The sequence below is a fragment of the Theropithecus gelada genome, chromosome 16 (assembly GCF_003255815.1).
Source record: "Theropithecus gelada isolate Dixy chromosome 16, Tgel_1.0, whole genome shotgun sequence".
In the NCBI taxonomy this organism is placed as follows: domain Eukaryota; kingdom Metazoa; phylum Chordata; class Mammalia; order Primates; family Cercopithecidae; genus Theropithecus; species Theropithecus gelada.
In genome coordinates this window covers 3,988,201-4,011,869 of record NC_037684.1, presented here as the reverse complement: position 1 = coordinate 4,011,869, position 23,669 = coordinate 3,988,201, and the positions used below count along the sequence as shown (strand labels likewise).

Sequence of the window (23,669 nt, the reverse complement as noted above, 5' to 3'; positions counted from 1 at the left end):
ACCTACCATTCATTTACCAGTATCAAAGAACAAGACTCAAAGTGTAACCATTAGGAATCTGTCTAGTACTACCGCAAATTGTGATCAATACCAATGCTAATTGTTATGGGTAGCTAAATCTTCTGATCAAGTGATCTACTCATATCCATTAAACTCAATTGATTTGTAGCACAACAATCTTCATATGTTTAAAGATACTCAATCCATCTTTATTAGGAAACAAGTCTCTTATCACTGTTTTCACTACAGAAAATCTAGCTTTTAAAGGGAGGGCAGACTAATAAATTCAATCTTTCATTCAAAGATACTAAAGATTCACTTTTCTGTCTCAAACAGAAAGCCAATAGAAAAAATAGAGTCAATGCTTCAGTGTTAAGAAACACAGCAAGTTTTTTTGTTTTGTTTTTTTTACTTGCCTCTGCAGGGCAACTATAAAGTATCACACTGCATTCCACAAGAACCCTATTAATCTTTTACAGGAAAACTACAACGTGTTTTTTTAAATAGGAAAAGCATTTTAAAGTCTAGGAATATAGATAGACAATTTCTACCCTATATTTCAATTTTGAGCTTAATGATATTACTTTATTAAAACTACTTTGAAGGATAGTGAGAAATTCTCTCACGACTTTGAATTTCCTGAACAATTTTTTATAGGCAATAAGTGAGTTATTAAGTGATAATTTTGTACTTTCTGAGATATTTTTAAAAGCTAATGAGCATAATGTTCGTAAAAAATTTAAGGTAGAAAATCTGGGCCAAATGAATGGAAAAATCAGAGGTTGCCCTTAACAAATTTCCCCAAATTCTGAATTTTTAAATTCAAGTTCACGTTGATCAAATCTTAACTAACTGAACCTGGTCTTTGTATTCTGAGCAACCTATCCTGTGAAAATCTATTTCCGTCACCACTCCCACTGAATATATATTTGCTAATGATATGATTCTACAGAGTTAAACTAAATTACACAGTCCTGCATCTGTTTTCAGTTTTGTCTAACTTGGTTAAGACTGTCTCCCACACAGCTCTTTGAACTGTATTTTCCCTTTTTTTAAAAAATGTACTCTCCCATTCTCTACCACCTGAGTTAAACAGGAAACAAGGAAAAGAAAAAAAGTACATCCAATTTATACACATTAGATCTAAAGACCGGGGGCCAAATCCTAAAGGAGTGTTAGGTTCTCTTCATGTAGGGCTATTATCACGTTACAAAGTACACAACTGCACTCCTCCTAAAGGTCAGTCTTTATATTAGGTTATGCTTCAGTTTACTAAAGCCAACTCATGACTCCAAGCAAATATACTGTTTTGGAGTATTGTTTTACCTTTTTGCTTTCCTTTTAAATTAGGCAGCACTCAGATTTTAAAAGAGAAAATAAAGGGAAGAAAAAGCCTCAACCAGCTCTTTAATGTGCAAGACCAAAAGCACTTTACTAATGTACATTTGATTATCAACTGGACCTTTAAAATATGATCAGGCTGAGAATTAATATCTGAATTGTTGGCATACCTTAAGGGAAACATCCCAGTACGAAATGTATTCACTTTGGAGGTTAAAAAAAAAAAAAGCACACATCTGTTCATTTATATATATATGTTCTGGTTGAACTTCTAGCTCCATGCAATTAATTATGCCAGAAAACACTATCAATTCAATTTTCAAAATCATGTACACTGCCATATGCTTTCCAAATGTCTCAAAACTCCTAAATCTCTTTCTCATCTTGACCTCTCTCCCAAGCTGTAGAAACTATTTCCTAACTGCCCATTGGGTACTTGTGACTAGTACATCAAGTACTAATGTTTCCAGTTTTCACTCCTCTTTCACCTGAACACACACACACACACACACACACACACACACACACACTCACTTGCTTGCTCTCTCTCTCCCAATCCCCACCATCCAATTAGTTTTTCCCACTCCCATTTCTTCTAATCCAGGCTCAAAGTTGTATCTTTGATATACTCTCCTTGACATTCTGTTCTGCCATTTAAACAATGGTCAATTCTGCAATTCTTCTTGCATAATTTCTTATATATGTATCTTATATTCCTTTTTCATTCCCCTACATGCCCTCTAGGTAAAGCCCTTATCTCCAAAGAGACTTCATTCCAGATGACTGTAAACACCTCTCTAGTTTTCCCTCATCTAGGACTCTTTTCTGCCAATACATTTTGCACAAAGATAACTCCAAAACGAATAGCACTACACTGTTCTTATCATCAAATAATTCACACACTAACAGGAAATAAAAAACTATTAATAATATAAGTAAGTAAGTATTATACTGATGGTACTATATAAACAAAAAGCTCTCGAAGGCAGGATAGTGACAGTTATTACAGGAGATGTTTCAGAAGAGGTTACAGATAAACTGGTGAAAAGCGTTTCAGACAGAGAATAGCCTAACATGTGAAGGTTCACATTTGGGAAGGACAAGTAATCTGGTGGCAGAGGAGAGGTAGGAGCTGAGGCTAAACTTACAGGCTTGAGTCAGACTGTGGGATCTTCGCTCCCATGCTAAGAAGTATTAGACTTGATCCTATGAACCCTGTATTATAAGCTTTTTTTTTTTTTTTTTTTTTAACACGGGTTTTCCCCTCTCAAAAAAAAAAAAAAAAAAAAAAGGCTGGAGTGCAGTGGCACAATCATAGCTCACTGCAGCCTCACATTCCTGGGCTCAAACTATCCTGCTGCCTCAGCCTCCCAAGTAGTTGTGACTACAGAAGTGCACCACCATGCCCTGCTAATTTTTGTATTTTTTTAGAGATGAGGTCTCACCACATTGCCCAGGTTGGTCTTAAACTCCCAGCCTCAAGCGATCCTCCTACTTCAGCCTCCCAAAGTGCTGGGATTACAAGTGCGCTCCAATGCTCCTCCAATTTTACCTGTGTATCTTTGTTGTTTAGTTTTTAATATATAATCTTAAAAACAAAGTAACACAAGCGCTAACAGAACCAGATGCATCTTCCCTAAGTGTGACAGCTGGTTTCTTAGTCATCCATACCTCAAATTAGTAAAAAGGCTCTGCAGGAAAATTAGATATAAGGACAGTATTCTGTACCTGTTCATTAGGTCAGATTGGTTTATTTATGTTATTCAAATCCACTGTATCCTTATTCACATTTTTGTGATCTAACAGTTATGATCTTTATGACCTAACAGTTCTGAAAAAGGCCTATTTTCAACTTCCTACTATATTTATGGATTTGTCTGTTTCTTAATATCAGATGTTGTATTTTTACATTTATACACTGTTCATCTTATTCCTTTTTGTTTTAGATTACAATTTTCTGGTGTTATATGGGTTAATTCATAATACCCTATTTAATGACACAGAAAATACTCCTCAAAAATAAGCTTTCTGGTCCATTTCTGGACCAAATCTAAACTTTCAACAGCATTGTTGAAAACAGGTGCGTAATTATTTTCCCCATGCTCTTCCTTTTCCATCAACAATCTACTTCCAGTCAAACATACTTCAATATTTAAAGCACATTGCTACTGCTCAGTCTGACCTTCAAGAAGTTGATATTCACACAAAAAACTGAATTGGTTACATTATATGCTTTCTGGCCACATTTCATAACTCTGTCCATTATATAAAAGGAGAGGGAAGAAAGTTTGATAAACCCACAGAACAGTTTCTTCTTCTTCCAGAGGAGAAAACAATCATAATTGCTAGTTTGAAAAGGCTCAGCCTCAAGTTTATAGTGGCTTAAGAAGACAAATATAAAGCTTTATGGCAGCTGTCCTAACTAATCATAGAATCCATAGGCTCACATGAGCAATACATAGGCCTGACAACTATATTTCTGACCAATTTCCTAACTCAATACTCATTCATAATTTAGGGAAGGCAATCTAAAAGTAGAACATCTAAGATAAATATCTGTGGCTCAGTCCTCACTGGAAATAAGTGAAACATATAAACAAGTTGGGAGGAAAAACCCAAATAATAAGTTATTACACATAACTTGTAAGATGTTTGTTTCTACTTATTTATTTGAAAATAAATGATCACTCTACCACAGAGTGATCAAGAATAGTGTTTTTTCAAACTGCAGGTCATCATCCATTAGTGGGTTGTGAGATATATTAGTGGGTTCAGACATATTTTTAAAAGAATGATATAGAACAAACTAAAAGAAATAATACCAGAATGTATAGTAAAAGCACTGTTCCATGAAATTGTTTTTTTATGTACACATATATATATATGAAATGTACATAAACAACTAAAAGGTATTTCATATTATAGGTTACAAGTAAGAAAAAAAAGTTCAAATAATAATGATCTAGGATCTACCAGTAAGGCAAGTTTATTTTCTCAGAGTAGGAGCAAAACTAGGAAGAACATTTTTATAAATTTCTATAAGATTATCTAAAGATCTAAGATTTTAGGCCGGGCGCAGTGGCTCATGCTTGTAATCCTAGCACTTTGGGAGGCCGAGGCAAGCAGATCACCTGAGGTCACGAGTTCAAGACCAGCCTGGTCAACATGGTGAAACCCCATCTCTACTAAAAATACAAAAATTAGCCAGGTGTAGTGGTGCGTGCCTGTAATCCCAGCTAACTGGGAGGCTGAGGCAGGAGAATCACTGGAACCTGGGAGGCAGAGGCTGCAGTGAGCTGAGATCGCGCCACTGCACTCCAGCCTGGGTGACAGAGTGAGACACTGTCTCCAAAAAAAAAAAAGATTATCTAAAGATCAAATAACTATGTATTTATATTTCGGATGGCAAAAATTCATTTATTCCAAAAAGACTACCGTTTACCTTCTATATACCAGGCATGGTTCTGTGTGCTAGAAATAGAAAATGGAATAAAACAAAGTCCCTACCTTCAAGAGTAAGTTTAAACTCTAGTAGAGATAAGTAGCCATGGCACCAGATGCTAGGCTAAAGTGCTTTACACACATTCTCACTTGAGCCTCCTAATCTTGTGAGTAGATAGTATTTATTCTACTTTTATATAAGTGGGAATTGAGGCCTAGAGAAATTCATTAACTTGTCCAATATTATTTCTCTCTCTCACCCATACCCGCCCCCCCAACACACACACACATACACACAGCTAGTCAAGGTAGAGCTGTGATTTCCAACCTAAGGCAACAGGATTCCAAAGCTCTCTCTTTGCCACTACACTGCACTGCCTTCCACTGTTCTTCTATCTGCAAGAAAATAAAATGTAACATGTTCTGCCCAAGAAAACTTCTAAAAGTTACATAAAACTATCATCTTTGATCAAATAATTTCAATTATAAGTTGCCTGCCCTTCCTTAAATTGTATAAGTTGAAAGAAGGCAATTCTTTTTTCTCTCTTTGTTTTCTTGGAGACAGGGTCTCATTATTTTGCCCAGGCTGGGCTTGAACTCAAGATCCTCCCCCCTTGGCCCTCCCAAGTATCTGCGACTACAAGCACATGCCATGGCCTAAAAGTTGACCTAAAACTACAGTTCAGTTTTTATTAAATCTGCTTTAGAATAAACATGCTAAAACATCGTATGATTTTTACAATGTCTTCAACACTGTGAAGAAAGGTAGGCAAATGGCATACAAATCAGCGCGCTGTGATTAAAAAAAAAAAAAAAAAAAAAAATGGCAGCCGGGTGCGGTAGCTCAGGTGAGTAATCCCAGCACTTTGGAAGGCCAAGGCAGGTGGATCACTTGAGGTCAGGAATTCAAGACCAGCTTGACCAACATGGGAAAACCCTGTTTCTACTAAAAATACAAAAATTAGCCGAGCATGGGGGTACATGCCCATAACCTCAGCTACTCGGGAGGCTGAGGCACTAGAATCGCTTGAACCCAAGAGGCAGAGGTTGCAGTGAGCTGAGATTGCACCATTGCACTCCATCCTGGGTAACAAGAGTGAAACTCCATCTCAAAAAAAAAAAAAAAAAAAAAAAAAGGCATCCTGCTCCATGAACAAGTCCAGAGTAGGTCTCACAATAACAAGCCTTTGGAAGGGGATGTGGCTATTCATTAGCCTTATTAGGATAGCCATTTCCTAAATGGATCCTGGAGGTTTGTGAGACATGTTGAGCGAAGCAAGGCTCACCCATATAGGCAGCTAGATATGCTAGGTCAGCCCTGGCAATGAAGGCAAAGGCACTAGGGCCCAAATCACCCCTCATTCCACACTACTAATACACTGTCTGATTCCTCAGAGCAGGAGTTGTTTCTGTTTTGCTCTCACTGTATACCTATCACCTAATACAGTGTATGTGGCATGGCAGGAACTCAGTAAATATTTGCTATATGAATAAATTATATTGCACAAGTTAGTTCCTCTCTCAGGCCTTGATTTTCTCTAAAACAAAACGGTTGGACTAAATCAATATATTCACTTTCAGCTCTAAAGGTCTATACTTCTTTAAGCTAGAATTCCTAAACATATCACATAGAGCATCAGTAAAATTACTCGACTGAGCATGTGGCTCCTGTTTATAATCCCAGCACTTGGCTAAGGTGGGCGGATCACTTGAGGCCAGGAATTCAGGACCAGCCTGATCAACATGGTAAAACCCTGTCTCTACTAAAAATGCAAAAAATTAGCCGGCATAGTGGCACACACCTGCAATCCCAGCTGCTCAAGAGGCTGAGGCACGAGAATCATTTGAACCCAGGAGGCAGAGGCTGTAGTGACCTGAGACCACGGCTGCACTCCAGCCTGGGCAAGAGAGCAAGACTCTGTCTCAAAAAAAAAAACAAACAAACAAACAAAAATTACTCCAGGACATCCGGGTTTTTTGAGTACATGCCTAGTCACAAGATTTTACAACATCTTTTTATTTTATTTTATTTTATTTTATTTTATTTTATTTTATTTTTTTTTTTGAGACAGAGTCTGGCTCTGTCACCCAGGCTGGAGTGCAGTGGCCGGATCTCAGCTCACTGCAAGCTCCGCCTCCCGGGTTCCCGCCATTCTCCTGCCTCAGCCTCCCGAGTAGCTGGGACTACAGGCGCCCGTCACCTCGCCCGGCTAGTTTTTTGTATTTTTAGTAGAGACGGGGTTTCACCGTGTTAGCCAGGATGGTCTCGATCTCCTGACCTCGTGATCCGCCCGTCTCGGCCTCCCAAAGTGCTGGGATTACAGGCTTGAGCCACCGCGCCCGGCCGATTTTACAACATCTTACTCGCTAAACACAATGAATTCACTCTGTTGAAACTAAAACCATCACAGCCTCCTCTTCAAGGAGAAACTGCTCAATATTTGCTGAGGTATGAAGAGAAATAACCTAGTTATTGTAGAAATAACAAGGACATATGTGACCATCCTGCTGAAACAAGAGAAAAATTGATGCTCATAAAAATAAAAATGACAGCAGCATAATGTAGCTTCTTCAGATGTTTGAATAATCAGAAAAATCTGATCATAACTAGCTTCACCAAATGATCTCTGGCCTTAACACCAAAGTACGCCTACTTTTTGTAGAGGCAGGATATTTATTTTTTAAGTATGAGATAGATTTACCTTCCTCAATTGTCAGTTAGAAATTACTTTCTAACCTTTTACAACTTTTTCCAAAAAGGCAAAGTTGAGTACTTATTTACCCCATTATTTTAAGTAACATCATCTCAAATGAATGAAGCAACTTGACTAGATTACAAAACCACCAGGTCACAAAGTTAGGTTTTATTAAATATATTTACTAAGGACTGAAATATAAAAATTACACATTAAAGTAAGTCCGTTATCTATAAAAAAAACTTTTAATGATTTTCAAATCACCTCTAATTGTTATGGGGAGAAGGTTTGACTTCTAAATAGTATGTCAAACCTCTTTTTGAATGATTCTGATAGTCAAGAAACACTGGCAGAAACTATAGGAGGATCAGAAAACTCTAGAAAGTGATAGCAGCAGCAGGCTGGAGGGTGCAGGAAGCAGGCGGACAGCCACCCCTTCTGCTGCCACCCCACACAGCCTGCTGCCCTGGGGGTTGCCGTAATGGGGTCAGGCCCAGAGTAGCACAGCAGGGGAGTAATGTAGTCAGGCATAGAAGGACCCCTATGTGGAGCTGCGGCCGTGCCTCGGGGGCAGGGCAGAAGGCGGGAGCGGCTCCAGCTTTGGGGACCTGGCCAGAAGTGCAGCCATTGCGCCCACCCCACTGAGGGTCCCAGGTTCCTGGGCTCGGGAGGAAGCTCTGCACTGGCCACTTGGGGCCAAGTCCCCGGTGTCCACCCCACGTGGGGTGACCTCCCAGCCTGACACTCCTGACAGCCAGGCCCAAGGCCCGCAACCAGCTCCGGGCCACCCCCTAGCCGCAGGGCAACAGGGAAGCTTACAGCAATGTTGCCCCTGGCCCAGTCACTGGCCCAGGTCCAGTGAGGATTAGGAGCACCCCCCTCAAGGCCCCCAGGGGGCATGGCTGGGGCTGCATACTCCACTAAGTTGGCGGGAGCTGGGAGCTGGGAGCTGGGAGCTGGGAGCTGGCAGCAGCTGTATCCCCCGACCTCCTAGGACCCCCTTACCCTTGCAGGCTTGGAGATGCCTGCTCCTGATGCCTGGCCTCTCCCCATTCCTGCATCTGCTCCTATCTCGGCGTGGGGTTGGAGCTGAGGCAGTGCACTGTCACAGCCCAGAGGGGTATGCACATGCTTGGGCCCTGCTGCCTGGGCCCCCACCCCCGGACTGGGCACTGACAAGCGTGGAAGAGGGAACCAAGGTTGCGGACTGAAGGCGAATCAGCACTGGCTTGCAGGTGCCCCTTGGCACGAGCAGCCGGGATGCCATGGAAGGCAGCAGGAGGTAGACCAGCTCCTGAGTAGAAGGGAGGGGGTCCCTAGTGAGGCCCCACCTTCAGGCCAGGCAGGGCCTGAAGGCTAGGGGCCAGGCTGCCAGTCCCATGGACTGGAGTGGGGACTTGTGGTGCCTTTTCCAGGCTGCCCGTGGTGCCCATGAACCAACTTCCTCCTCTCTGAGGTCCATAAAAGCACTGGGCTCAGCCAGAGCAAGGCAGAGGATGGAGAGATGATGGGACAATCAGAGGGTAGCTCCTCTCTGCTGAAAGCTGAACACTCATCAGGATGACCTGCCTGTAGAGAGGAACCACCCACTCCAGGGCCTCCTTGGTGCTGAGGGCTGAACACTTGACTGGGTGACCGGCCTACAGAGAGGAGTTGCCCACTGCAGGTCTCCTCTGAGCTCAATAAAGCTCCTCTTTGTCTTGCTCACCCTCCACTTGTCTGCATACCTCATTCTTCCTGGATGTAGGACAAGAACTTGGGCAAAGGTACCACGAGGCACAGAGGTTTCCAGCCAAAAAAGCAACACCCCAAAGATCCCATAACAAAAGTATTAAGTTTTCAAACTTATGACCCATTTTGGGTACATATGGCTTGATATAAAAAGTAAAAGAGTAATTCAAAGGTTTAAATACACATCAAGAGACATGTCATAAGACACTTTATAAGGTGACTGCCAATAAAAAGGTAAGGAAGACCTAAGGCATTTCATCATGGGCAGACTCCTAGAAAAGAAACAATTTACACTGATGACATTTCCATTGGTTGATTTGTTCTTTCTAAGTTCCCTCTACATCTACATCTGTGCATAAAAACAAAAACGTTATTATTCAAAGTATACCTAAAGTTTAAAAACAGTAATAGCTGTTTTCATAGCATTTAAAGAGAAAAGATAAACAGTTCAAGCTTGTATTAACAATTCTTGCCAGGCACGGTAGCTCATGCATGTAATCCCAGCACTTTGGGAGGCTGAGGTGGGTGGATCACTTGAGGTCAGGAGTTCGAGACCAGCCTGGCCAACATGATGAAACCCCATCTTTACTAAAAATACAAAAACTTAGCTGGGCATGGTGGCAGGCACCTGTAATTCCAGCTACTCAGAAGGCTGAGGCCGGAGAATCACTTGAACCCAGGAGGCAGAGGTTACAGTGAGCCAAGATCATGCCACCGTACTCCAGCCTGGGCAAGAAGAGCGAAACTCCATCTGAAACAAACAAACAAACAAACAATTCTTAAAAAAATAACATTTCATAAGAAATTGGAACCCTTATATATTGCTGGTGGGAATATAAATGGTATATCTACTATGGAAAATAGTCTGTCAAACCTAAACATAGAATTACCATTTGACCCAGCAATTCTACTCCTCGGCATATATCCAGAAGAATTGAAAATAAGGACTCAAACAGATACCTGAACGCCAACGTTCATTACGCATTATTCCCAGTAGCCAAGATGGAAACAATTCAGTGCTCATCAACAGATGGATAAACAAAATGTATTATAACATATACATTCAAGGAATATTATTAAGCCATAAAAATAAATAAATTTCTGATATCTGCTACAAAATGGATCACCCTTAAGAACATTATGTTAAGAAAAATAAGCCAGATGCAAAAGGAAGAATACTGTATAACTCCAGTTATATAAAATATCTAAAATGGGCAAATTCACAGAGATAGAAAGTAGATTAGAGGTTACCAATGGCTAGGGGTAAGGGATAAAGATGGAAGTGGGAATTATTATCTAATGCTTACAGAGTTTCTGTTTGGGATGATGAACAAGTTTTAGAAATAGTGGTGATGGTTGCACAACATTGTGAAAATTAGTGCCACTGAGCTCTACACTTAAAAATGTTTAAACAGTTAAACTGGCAAATTTCATGTTATATATATGTTTTACCACAATAAAAATTAAAAATCAGCATTCCATGATCACCTCACAGATTAAAATACAAAGGAAAATGTGCCTTTATGTAAAATGGAGAGATTTGGGCTGGGTGAAGTGGCTCACATCTATAATCCCAGCACATTGGGAGGTTGAGGTAGGAGGATCGCTTGAGGTCAGGAGTTTGAGATCAGCCTCGGCAACACAGCGATACCCCATCTCTACAAAAAATGTAAAAATTAGCTGGCATGGTGGTATACATCTATAGTTCCAGCTACTCAGGAGATTGAGGCAGGAGTATCGCTTGAGCCCAGGAGCTTGAGATTACAGTGAGCTACGATTATACTACTGCCCTGCAGCCTGGGTAACAGAGTGAGACCCTATCTCTTTAAAAATTGTATTTTTTAAATTTAAATGGAGAGACCTGGTTGGTGGTGGTCACCATGTTAACCAAGCTGTCCAACTCGGCTTCTTACAGCTTGATGTTATAGTTCTCCTTATATGATGTGCAACATGATCTATATAAGCATCTTGCTAGGAAATCTGACCTAATCTTATCATGAAGAAAGTGACAATCTAGATTATGGAATTTTTCCATAGGACTATTAGCATGGTCTCTTTACAAGAGCCAAATGCAATGCTTGAACTTTGATTGGATCCTAGATCTGGTGAAAAAAGGGCTACCAAGGCTACCTTGGACATAATGGGGGAAATCTGAGTTATGGACAGCATATGATATGATAATATTAAATTATCGTTGATTTCTCAGTTATAGTAATAGTCTACAGTTAAACAGGAAAATGTCCCTGTACTTGGGAAATACATACTGAGAAACTTACAGGAAAAGTGTTGTGAAATCTGCAACCTACTTTTGGATGGTTTGGCAAAAGATTGTGTGATTGTGTGTGTGTGTGTGTGTGCATGCTCATGCATGTGCATGTAGAGAGAGTGAAAATGTGGGAGAGGGAGAGGCAAGGCATCTGGGATAAGATAACAGTGGTGAATTTAAATGAAGGACAGATAGGACTTCAGGTAGTCCTTCAATTTTGTTGTAGGTTTGACATTTTCAAAATAAAAAGAAATAATATTTTTTAAAGTTAAATTTCTACAAATTTTCTTCTTTTCTGCTCAGAATATACATAAGAAATCTCAACGAACAAGGGGGAAAATGTAGCAAACTCAATGCTTTGCATACCTTCCACATCATACCAATGTGCGCCATTTGTGATTCCATCTTTGAAAGTCTCATCTTCATCTCCTGGACAGTGAGGCTCACCAGTTTTCATTATGGGGTGGTTTGAAGCATAAGCTTTTGCCAAGTATTTAAAGACTTCATCATCTGAGGTTTTGCTATAGATTCCAGTGGCCTTATGTTCTGGAGAATCATCAAAAGGATAGCTTGCTACCACTGAGCCACCATGCAGATTTCCAGAAAGCACAAACCTTTGAAAATACAACCAAATTACGTATCACTAAAAAAAGGACACAAAACACCATGCATTAAAAAATTCCACAAAATCTTTTAGAAATAAACTCCAATATCTCTCTTGGAGACCTAGAAAACAACTCTATCAGTTGTTATCTGTTATAAGGAGACTAACAACAACAAAAAAAGAAAATGGAAAGAAAGTATTATCAATTTAAGATTTCAAACAGCTTTAACAATTCAGGTTAACCTAAAGTAACTTCAAAGAGTTTTCCTTCATTGAAAACACAGCTGGATAACACAGTATAAATTAGTATTTCAGGAAATGTCTTATTTAGGGAACTCCAAATTCATGTATTAGGTTGAACTATATGAGCTTTGAGCTTGCCAATATTCACCCTTTTCTGTTTGGTAGCTATGTTGCCAGGCCTCCCAAAGTGCTGGGATTAGAGGCACGAGCCACTGTGCCTGGCCCTCACCCATTTTTTGACCCACAAAAATGACAATTTCATATAGTTCAGCCTACGACTTGTATTTCATAATATGTAAATTTCATAGAAAACATGGCTGGTATATATAAATATTCATTGTATGTATGTTAGCTTAATAACTTTTATGCTTTTTACATTTACCATCCAAAGAGAATTTTTAAGATAGGGAATCTAATTTTTAAAAGGATATTTTGTGTTTCACTCCAGTTTCACAATATACTAAATTCACATTTTCAAGAGAGAAGCCATAGTTGAGGAGATTCAGGAAAAAACAAAGAAAATAACCTGATTCAGTGAGCTGCTTACAGAGAAAAACAATACAGCATATCAAAGACTAGTCCTCCATTGCATCACTGTAGAAGCAGCTCTTTCAAGGCCCAATGTTTCTGATTGGGCCATTAAAAAAATAAACTGACGTGGAGACAAGGCTCTCCTATAAAAGAAACATTTTTTTTTAATGCTGCTACTTTTAAGCGAACCCTACAATTTGGTCAAACTTATCTATATAGAAATACTGAAGAATTCCTTTTATGGTAAAAGCTAAACGCTAAAGGCAAAAAAAAAAAAAAAAATGCTTAAGTCCTATTTAAGCATCTTTCCCTTGTATAACAGCTTAAACCATTACTATCAGTAGAGATTAAATACTTTTCTATTTCCATTCTAAATTGGATTTTCTTGCTTCTGCCTTTCTGTTGTTGAAATTAACTGACCTACAGAAACTCTAAAGGGGGTTGATATATAACATTTCTCTATATGCTTGAAAAAAAAATAAACCTATCATGTCTAATTTGAAAGATTATTTTAAGCATGATGAGTAGTATTATCCCAGAGAAGATCAAACAATGAAAATTACTTGTAACACAAAATCTGTTCATCAGAAGATAGATCTTTGCCAATAAGGACAGTGATTAAACACTAGCATGGACTATGAAAAGAAACTAGCTAAAAACTAATATAATTCTAATTAGCACCCTTCCAGATACCAGAGAAGAATGCCATTTGGTGTAGTGGCAATGGCACAGACAGACAAATATGGGTAAGAACATTTCGTCTCGCAGATCTGTTGCTCACCAGTAATATAACATAATCAGAAGTTACTGCCTTTAAATTCACTGAACCTCAGTTTTCCTCTCATTTGTAAAATGGGGATTAATGCTACCTATTTCCCAGAGTTGTTATGAAAATTAAGATAACACACATGAAACGTAATCTGGCATAAAGACCGCTTTACAGCCCCTGCTCAACAAATGTTCATTTCTTTGGAGATATCTAGCATCCTGTTTAGGGAAACACTGCCTTACAAACTATCATTCTACTCCCCACTTCCACTGCCAGTCCTTGTAAGACAATGATACACAAACAAAAACTAAGAAAATATTCTAACTTTCTGATTCCACTCTACCCACCTCTCCTCTATAGCTAAGGTATTAACAATTTACTCTCTGGTTTGTAATTCTAAAATAATTTTTAAATATTTTTCCCCCACTGACTTTGGGAAAGTTATAAGAAGGCTGGGGCAGCTCAGGTAATCCATTCAGCAACAAACATTTCTTGAGTGTCAACTATTTGCCAAACGACATTCCAGGGATAGATACATCTGTGAACGAAACAAACAAACAAATGCCCTCTGGGCATTCATATTCTAGTAAAATAGAATAGATAACTAAATATTCTAAATAAGTAAAGCATGCTACTTTAATTATACATTTTAATTAAAACTTTAAAATCCAAGATTCTCTACAAAATGCTGTTTTTCATTTTGTTCAACATTTCATGCAACACTTCTCAGAAATATTGTCAAAAATGGCCTAACCAAATACTTTTGAACAATGAAATATTTGCAATCTACTTGAGTAATAAAATTCACTTCGATTTTCCTTACTGTAATTACACAGTTTTGAAAGTACCAATGCCACTCTTATAATGAAGATTTCAAGAGAAAGTGACACCTACTACAATGGCTGTAAGATTATGCTTTGAGTTTTTGTCAAATCAACTTTGCAAATCAACTCCAATCTTATTTGAAAGGTACTTTATGGTTTCCATTCAAATGAATTCTCTCAAATGTTTTTCATACTTGACTTCAGTATCACATATCATTCCTTGCATAAGATTTAAAGTAGCTGGTAAATATAGATTTACAAATGAGTTTATAAATATTAAACAGTTAATCTCTAAATTAACTCTATTACGCTATTCAGGTAACCCCATAGATAACTTGAAAAAAATTAAAATAACTTAATATCTAACAAACTAAATTTCAAAGACTCAGAAAATCATAGATATGTGTACATAAGCCCCCCGAAAAAATAATCTGCAGCCACTCTCAACATTGTGATAATGCTTTTCACAAACACATTCAAATATCATTTATATGCTAATCTCCTGTGAAAATCTAAGCAGGTATATTCACTTAAAGAAGTAGCCAGGCACGGTGGCTCAAGCCTGTAATCCCAGCACTTTGGGAGGCCGAGGTGGGTGGATCACGAGGTCAGGAGATCGAGACCATCCTGGCTAACACTGTGAAACCCCATCTCTACTAAAAATACAAAAAAATTAGTCGGGCACGGTGGCATGCGCCTGTAGTCCCAGCTACTTGGGAGGCTGAGGCAGGAGAATGGCTTGAACCCGGGAGGCGGAGCTTGCAGTGAGCCAAGATCGTGCCACTGCACTCCAGCCTGGGTGACAGAGCAAGACTCCGTCTCAAAAAAAATGAAAAAAAAATAAATAAAGAAGTATAGTGTGAAAAAAATATAGGGGTCAACTATAAAATCTTCATTTGAATGATATAGTTAATTTTTGGCATATTTTCTTAAGTATTTGTCTCAACATCTATTGGATGAAATACAAAGTGAAACAAAGAAAATAAACTTCATTTTCCTAAGCTGGAGGAAATTAAGCCTTAAAATTTTACATTTTCAAAATAACAACAAAAATCTAATTCGAATATAGCTGAGTGAATAGGGTATCAAGAAATTACTCAAATGGTTTACCTCACAAAATACACTGAAAAGGGTAGTTTTCCCATATAGACTAATGTTTGAGTTTTTAAAAACATCCTATCCATAAAGCTGACGCTATATTTAGGTATCAATATCAAATTGTGTGTGTGCTTGTGTTTTCAATTTTATTCACATATCAGTGTCCTTTGTTATTGGTTAATAGCACAGAGTACTCATTTTGAGTGAATTTTTGAAGACTGAGTTAGGATGGATATACTCTTCACCATGTATGATCACCTACTTTCCCTTTTGATTAATTAGAGTTACATGTTTGAAGAACAGATATGATTAGGATAGTCCACAGCCACAGACCAAAATGACTCTGTATAGCCTCAAGGCGACTCGCACCAAGAGAAAGCTTATTTTCATATTTGGTCACAGCACAACTAACACTGAAAAGAAAAATCCAGGCACAGAATTTACATCCCTGCAAGGATCACAGCATTTTAAAGGTGCAAGAACAGAGCATTTTAAACATTTAAGCAATGCAAACAGTGCATTTGATGTATCATCTCCAAAAAGCCCTGGCCATCACAGCTCTGTCAATAAGTGTATGTCAAAGTCATATTTCTTATGCAGATGTTCAGAGGTCATGACACGATCGTACTTAAAAGAAAAAAAAAATCCTCCCAGAAAGTCGATGTGAAATTATATATCTATAAGAGAGCTTATCAAGAGGAGTAAAGCAAAAGATAGAAGATGAAAAGACTCAGGAACTGTCCTAACGCCCACGAATTTTCTAGATCTTCTATATATGACTGAAGTCTTGTAGGAGAAATGATTCCAAGTCCCGCAGGTAAACTTCTTTATCTTAGCAGTCCCTCAGAAACCTTCTTTTAATCAAGATGGAATGATTAGCTATTGCTGCAAAAGCCTTATGAAGAGAGAAAAATGGGGAAAAGCTGATGCTTAAAAAGGGGAAGAGATGCCTGCTCACTTCAGACACTATGCCATCTGGAGTGAGTTCCCTCTTCTTTCATTCCTCTCCTTTCTGCTGAAAATCCTGCCCATCTCTGGAGATAGCTCAAGCTCTACCTCTTCCACAGAGATGGTCCGTGTTATTGCAGCCCACACACATCTTGCCAGTGGGAACAATTCCTGTAAAGTTTAACTGTGTGCATCAACATACCTCATAAATATTTATAACATTCTCTTGTTTTATACTAATTTCTTGAGGTCCTCATTCTTCTACTTTGTAACTGTTTAAACCTCGCGCAATGATTAATAACACTTAAAGTGTGTATTAAAAGCGTGACAATTAGTCATTCTGCACAGGCTAATAAGGTGCACAAATGGCATCATAAACCCTTTAGAGTCTAAAATGAAGCGGCTCACAGATCTGTGCAAGTTCTCCAGCTAAGTCCATATCTTCTTAAGCTGAGTCAGAGGTAAAAATTAGAGAAAAACCAGTTTCTCTCAAACAGGCAAGGGGAAGATCCTGGGAATATCCTCTGCCATTTTTGGGCTCCAGTCTCCCTCCGTGGCTAAAAGGACTATCGGGAATCAGATTGCCTAATTCTAAGTCCCAACCACACTCCTATGTAAATCAGTTAACCAATCTGACCCTCAATTTCCCCATATGCAAAACTGATGGTGTCTATGACATCAGGTTGTGGCCAAAATAAAGTGAGATACTGCAGTCACAGAAAAAATTAGCATAGCGCCCATAACATTAGGCACTTTTGATAGAAGATAACAACATTGACAGCTTATCTATCAAATGTGTGAGCTGACCTAGGTTATCCTTAAGATCTCTTCTCGCTCATATTCTATGCCCCTGTGAGAAAAGGGACCAGAATGTCAGAAAGGAGTGTCCCCTCCAGCCATCCCTTGAACAAATGACAGTCTCTAGGAGGCAATTCTTTGACGATTAGCAGGACGGGAGGCTACGCGGCCTGGGCCCTGTCTCCGTTACAGGGTGTCTCCCTTCACCTTCACCACCGCCACCCCTTATGCCAGCATTGTCTGAGCGCCTACTGGGTGCCGGAACCAGCCTCGGCCCTTGGAGGCTCACACGGACGGGGAGGGGGCAGGCAACACTCACTTGTTCCTGCGGATCCACTCGATGAGGGCGCGCACCTCGGGCACCTCGTCCAGGGCGGGGGGCTCGCCGGTGCTAAACTGGTCAGGAAAGCTGCGGTTGAGGTCGCGGCCGCGACTGTTGTCGCGGCCGCTGGCCCCTGGCGGGCCGCCGTCACCGAGGCCACAGTCGCCCTCGCGGGCGCGCTCGAAGCCATCGGGGTTGAGGCTGGGCAGCAGGTACACGTCGGTGGTGTTGAGCAGGCGGACCAGGCGCGGGTCCCCGCGGCGGTAGCCAGCCGCCAGCTCGCGGGCCAGGTAGATCAGCACCTGGCGCGACACAGTCTCGTCGCCGTGCATGTTGCCCACCAGTTTCACCTGGGGCCGGCCGGGCACCAGCGGCCCCGCAGCGTCCGGCCCGGCAGCGTCGGGCCCCGCGTAGCCCTCAGGGATTAGCGACCCCAGGCCGGCCGTGAGGCGCAGCACCCACAGCGGCCGGCCCTCCACCGAGCGACCGATGCTAAAGAGGCGGGCCAGGCCGGGGGGCCCCGCGGCCGCCGCCTCCCTCAGCGCAGAGCCCAACTCCTCTTCGTGGTAGTAGCGGTCGAACTGGCCCTCGGCCGCCTCGGCGCCCGCGCTCGTCGTTGTCGTCGTAGCCTCCGCCTTCTTGATGTGAGCCGCCCGGGCCGAGCTCCTCAGCAGCAGCAGCCACAGGAGCAACGGGAGCCGCCCCAGCCGCCAGGGCGGCCGCTCCTCCCGGCCGCTCGCCATCTTCCAGCACCGCAGCTAACCCAGGCTCCGCTCCCGCGGCTCCGCGCTCCAGGCGGCCGGGGCCCGCCGGATCCCCTCCGCGCCTAGCAACCCCATCCCGCCCTCCGGCCGCAACCAATCGCGGACGGGTCTGCTGGAGCGTCACCACCAGGGGGCGGGGCTTCCCTTAAAGCAGCCGCTTCTCTCTGGGCGGGCCTGCCTTCCTCCCGTCAGGGACGAGTTTGGTCACCCTCTTCCCTCGCCAAGGTTTTTCTTCTCTTCTGCGCCTCCTTGTTTCGTCTTCTGCGTGTGCTCCGCTTCTCACTCAGTCTCTTCTTTATGGCTTCTCCCCTAAATTATCACACATTTTTCTCTGAGAACTCCTGCTAGTTCCCTTCCCATCTTTGTTGCTGCCTTTCTCAGCTGCGCTTTAACGCTTAGAACCGAGAATGGAAAGAATCAAAAGGTTCGAAAGAATCATAAGACTCGAAAAAATCAATAGGTTCGAAAGAATCTTCGTTCGGACAGTCAAAGCCTTGGCCCAGTCTCCTAGACGCCTTCTCTCCGCATCCGTCCCGCCTCCGCTGGAGCCCCGCTGGAGCCCCGCTGTCCACGTGCGGTTGCACGGGACGCCTCGTGAGGAGTAAGGCTCGCACCTCACTAGGCGGTGCATTCATTTTTAGAGTTGCTGCCTGGAAAGGTGTCCCATTTATGTCTAGCGGAAATGTGCTACGTAGTAGGCTCCCTTTGTGTTAATGTTGTCTATTTCTTAGGCATCACGTCACGTTGTTTTATTGCAAATAGGTCCCTGTGTGTGCTGGCCTCAGCCCTCATTAGGCAGATTTCATTTCACAGCTCGCCGGCCCACTTCTCACACCTCTTCGGAGCAAGTTGTATATTTAACTGTGCCCTGGAATGACATATTTCAAAACAGCAGGTTTGACATTTCTGGAAACACTTGCTTGGCACTCCTGAACTCCTCAGTGTTCAGCCAAAGATGGCAATTACAGCGTTTCATCAAGTCTAGAGAAGAGGTCTTTTAAATCGGCCTTTATAGGCTTTAGTTTCTTTAGCTTAAAAACGCAAAACTTTATCCCTTAATCGAATGCGAATTTCTACCCATCTAACAACATAATCGCAATAACTGGTATTTCCTTCTTTCAGAGCCAGCTATTTCAGGGCCCCTTCCCTGAACTATGACTGAACCCTACTTTAACTAATAGAGTTCATTCATTCCTCAAGTATTTATTGAGCAACTTTTATGTCAAAGCTAGATGCTGAGAAACAATTCATTCTTCTGCCCAGTCAAGAGACTCAGTGTAGTTTGTGATAAATGCTACAACAGAGGGGTACGGGTGAGGGAAATATCTGAACTTGAGGAGGAGGAAAGGAAGAGAGAAACCATGGAGGATGGGAAGAGTCCCAGGCAGGAGGAGAAGCAAGCAAAGAAAGCTGCAGGATCTGAGAACAAGTGCCTTTTGTTCTGGGAATTGCTTGCAGGGTCAGGATTACTGGTGTGAAGGGGCTCACAGGCCAGTCTTCAGGGAGCACATTTGATCAGGAAGGCCATGGAGAACCATGGACAGATTTTAAGTTAGTTTAGAAAAATCCCTCTGACAGTAACATGGAAAACTGAATGGGAGGCCTAAGACTTGAGGCTGAGAGACCTGGAAGGAAGCTGCAATCCACAAAGACATGATGAGACTCTGAATGAGGGCAGTGCCAGTGGAAGTGGAAAGAAGGAAATGGATCCAAAAGACCTTCGGAAAGGAAAGTGGACAGGATCTGGAGACAGAGAGGATTGTAGGCTGACTTCAGGTTACAGCCTAAGCAACTTGCAGGTATTCACTGAGGTACAGCCCAGGAGAAAGCACAGGTTTAGGTAAAGATGATTAATTTAGTATTCTGCCATGAGAGCGAGCACCATCACTCTGGTCCTGTGAACGGCTCTTCTCCTCCATGCCCCATTTGATCTAGTCTACATTATGCACAGCAGCTGCAACTCATCAGAAACAAAGCCACAACTCTGTACAGAGAGACCTCCCACCATCCCCGGGAGTGCTCAACTACTACCCTATGCACTTTTACAGTAATCCAAGTCAAAGAAGCCCCAGAGGACATGTTAATCTCTAATCGAATATTTCCTTTTCTACCACGTTCACTCTCCTTTGAAACCTCTTCCAGCTTCTTCACTCCTGCAGTCTCGCCTAGTGAGACAGGCTGAAATGTAAATAAACAAGCGTGAGGGTAATGAGATAATATGGGAATGTAACTTAAGCCGGTGCCCTCCGAGGCCTCTTTCGGTTCTGCAGCCTTCTTCCTTAGCAGGTACACAGTTGTACACAGTTGCTTATGGTTAGAAGTGAAACCCAAAGCTCTAGACCTCAGTCACTGCTCACTGGAAGGGTAAAGGAGGGCAGAGGGCAGTCTTTGTGTTTACCCACAGCTGAATACCTCCAACTGCGTCTGAGAAGTCTTGATCCTTGTGACAGGTGTTTCTTTCCTCTTTCCCCAAGGAAAAGGTATGGCCTTGTAAGTGGAAGGCTTGAAGGTAAAAAGGTTTCCTGTTCACAGAAGCAGAGTGGCAATGACTTGGATTTTTTTTTTTAATTTTTGTATTTGACACATGATAATTGTACATATTTATGGGATACATGTGATATTTGATACATGCATACAATACATGATGATCAAACCAGGGCATTCTGGATAGCCATCACCTCAAACATTTAGCTAGAAGACATTTGAAATATTTCTAGCATCAAGAAATGACAAACAGTTGACCTGGATTTTTTAAAACAGGGCAGAAGCTTTTAGATGACCAGCCTAATTCAAGAACCATTTTCTTTACAAGATTCGTAGGTAATTAAAGCATAGCATAGACCAGGAACTTGTAAATGTCTCATTGTCCGGCACAAACACCTGCAGACTTACAAATTCAATTTGACAAATGTTTGTGGAGCACCCAATCTTGCGAAAGGTCTGTTGTGCCAGGTACAGGAGGATTGGAAAATGAATGAAGGAGATGTCTCCCCTCCCAGAGGACAGAATCTAGGAAGGGACAGAACATAGATACAACAAAGGACTAGATGTGTCTGCGGGACAAGAGCTACATAACAGGCACTGTGCAAAACCCTTTATATTGGTTGACTCATTTCATCTTCACAACAGTCCTATGAGGCTGGTGCTATTATCGTTCCCATTTCAAAGATAAAGAGAGGAGACATGAGGTCACACAGCTGGCAAGCCACAGATCCAAGACTCAAACCTGGGGAGTGTGACTTCAGAGTCTGTGTGCTTAACTTCTGTAATAAAACTCTTTCTAGATAGTGAGCTTTAAAAACGAAAAACAAAAACCTGTTTTTGGAACACACACACAAAAGCCATCATAATGAAGAGTTACATCCCTCGGTGGATCAAGCCTGTAATCCCAGTACTTTGGGAGGCCGAGGCTGGTAGATCACCTGAGATCAGGAGTTCAAGACCGGCCTGGTCAACATGGTGAAACCCCGTCTCTACTAAAAATACAAAAATAAGTAAGTAAAAGAAATTAAAATAAAAATAATGAAGAGTCAGAGAAAATTTCACCAATACTGCTTGATCATGCTCTTCAACATCAGAACCAAGTTCAAATCCTGGATCAGTCCTTTTTCCATCGTTTTAGCCGGGGCAAGTTATTTCATTTCTCTGAAAATTAAAAGAGATAATACGTACATAACATTTAATGTAATACTTGGCATATAACAAGTGTTCAGAAATCACCGTTGTTTTTATTGTTTTTAATAAGAGAAATTCTCAAATGGTAAAAATGGAGAAAAGAGCACTCCAGGCAGAGAGAGCAGCAACGATAGATGCACACAGAGGGATTTCATGACTGGTGACTGGAATACAAGATGTGTTAGGAGGAGCAGCAGAAGCCATGCCTGCAAAGACTAGATGTAGATGAAGGCTTTGAATGCCATGCTAACGGGGTTTTGCTTCATTCCAAAGCAAATGGAAAACTTACAGAGCTGCTTGTCAGGAGGAATGGTGTGGATCCCACCTGTGTTTTAGCAAGAGAATTCCAGGAACCAAGTGGGCAAAGCTAAGGGATAGCTGCCATCCAGGCAAGAGCCAATTCTGGCAAGCTCAGTGAGGATTAAAAAGAAGATAAATTAGAGATGTTTAGTTTGTTGGATTGACAAGATTTAGCAACTGCATGGGTAAAAGAGAAGATGAAGTAAAAGATGACTTCATGAGCTAGTGAGGGTGACCAGGTAGGTGGCCTTGCCATTATCCAAGACAAAGAAGACAGGAGAAAAGATGCTAAATGGAGGGGCTTGGAGTACGTGGGAAAAGAGATTAGGTATTGAGTTTGGGAACTTTTAGGTTTGAGATGCCTGTATGAAATCCAGCGGCAGATATGTCTAGGTAATGGGAATGGCTTTGTTGTTGTTGTGTTTGTGTTTAAGACAAGGTCTCACCCTGTTGCTCAGGCTGGAGTGCAGTGGCACGATCACCGCTCACTGCAGCCTCGACCTCTCAGACTCAAGCGATCCTCTTACCTCAGCCTCCCCAGTAGTTGGGACTACAGGGACATGCTACCACATCTGGCTAATTTTTGTATTTTTTGTAGAGATAGGTGTAAGGTACATGGATGAGCTTTGGTCAAGAAATAGGCCGAGGTGGATATGCAGGCTTGCATGACTGGGCGACAAGAGCAAGACTCTGTCTCAAGAAACAAACAAACAAACACAACAACAACAACAAAAACCAGATGTACATGTTGGTTTAAAACTGCAGAAAGAATATGTAAGTAATTTTAAAGGTTTACTAACCATTAACAAAAATAAAATGCAATATGCAGGTGACCAGTAATGTGGTTAGTACCTGCGGAAGAAGAAAGTGAAGAATTAATTGAGGGCCATAGAGACACATTAACTGTTCTTTTTTGTTGTTGTTGTTATTGTTGTTTTGAGATGGAGTTTTGCTCTGTCACCCAGGCTGGAGTGCAGTGGCACAGTTTTGGCTCACAGCAACCTCCACCTCCTGGGTTCAAGCAATTCTCCCACCTCAGCCTCACAAGTAGCTGGGACTACAGGCACACGCCACCACACCCAGCTAATTTTTGTATTTTTTTGGTAGAGACGTGGTTTCACAATGTTGGCCAGGCTGGTCTCGAGCTCCTGGCCTTGAGTGATTCGCCTGCCTTGGCCTCCCAAAGTGCTGGGATTACAGGCGTGAGCTACCACCCAGCCAGAGACACATTAACTTACAGAAGAATTAGAGGAACTGACAGGAAGCTGTCCCTAGAAGACAAGAATGATGGAAACATGAAATGGCATCCAATTAGTAT

At 41.6% G+C, this 23,669-nt stretch overlaps 1 protein-coding gene across 2 annotated transcripts in view; it reads right to left on the bottom strand.

The window, feature by feature from the left end:
• CPD (carboxypeptidase D) overlaps window positions 1–18,412 on the bottom strand; it is a 91,071-nt gene extending 72,659 nt beyond the window's left edge. The window contains exons 1-2 of one of the 2 annotated variants that reach the window (XM_025361596.1): window positions 17,610–18,412; window positions 11,842–12,089 (exon numbers count right to left, since the gene is read on the bottom strand). In XM_025361596.1, the coding sequence (XP_025217381.1) occupies window positions 11,842–12,089; window positions 17,610–18,355 (994 nt within the window). In that variant the 5' untranslated portion in view covers window positions 18,356–18,412. Of the gene's footprint in view, window positions 1–11,841; window positions 12,090–16,694; window positions 17,102–17,609 lie in introns of those variants that run through there. The other variant, XM_025361597.1, reaches the window with a different exon arrangement.
• Between the last annotated feature and the right edge of the window lie 5,257 nt (window positions 18,413–23,669).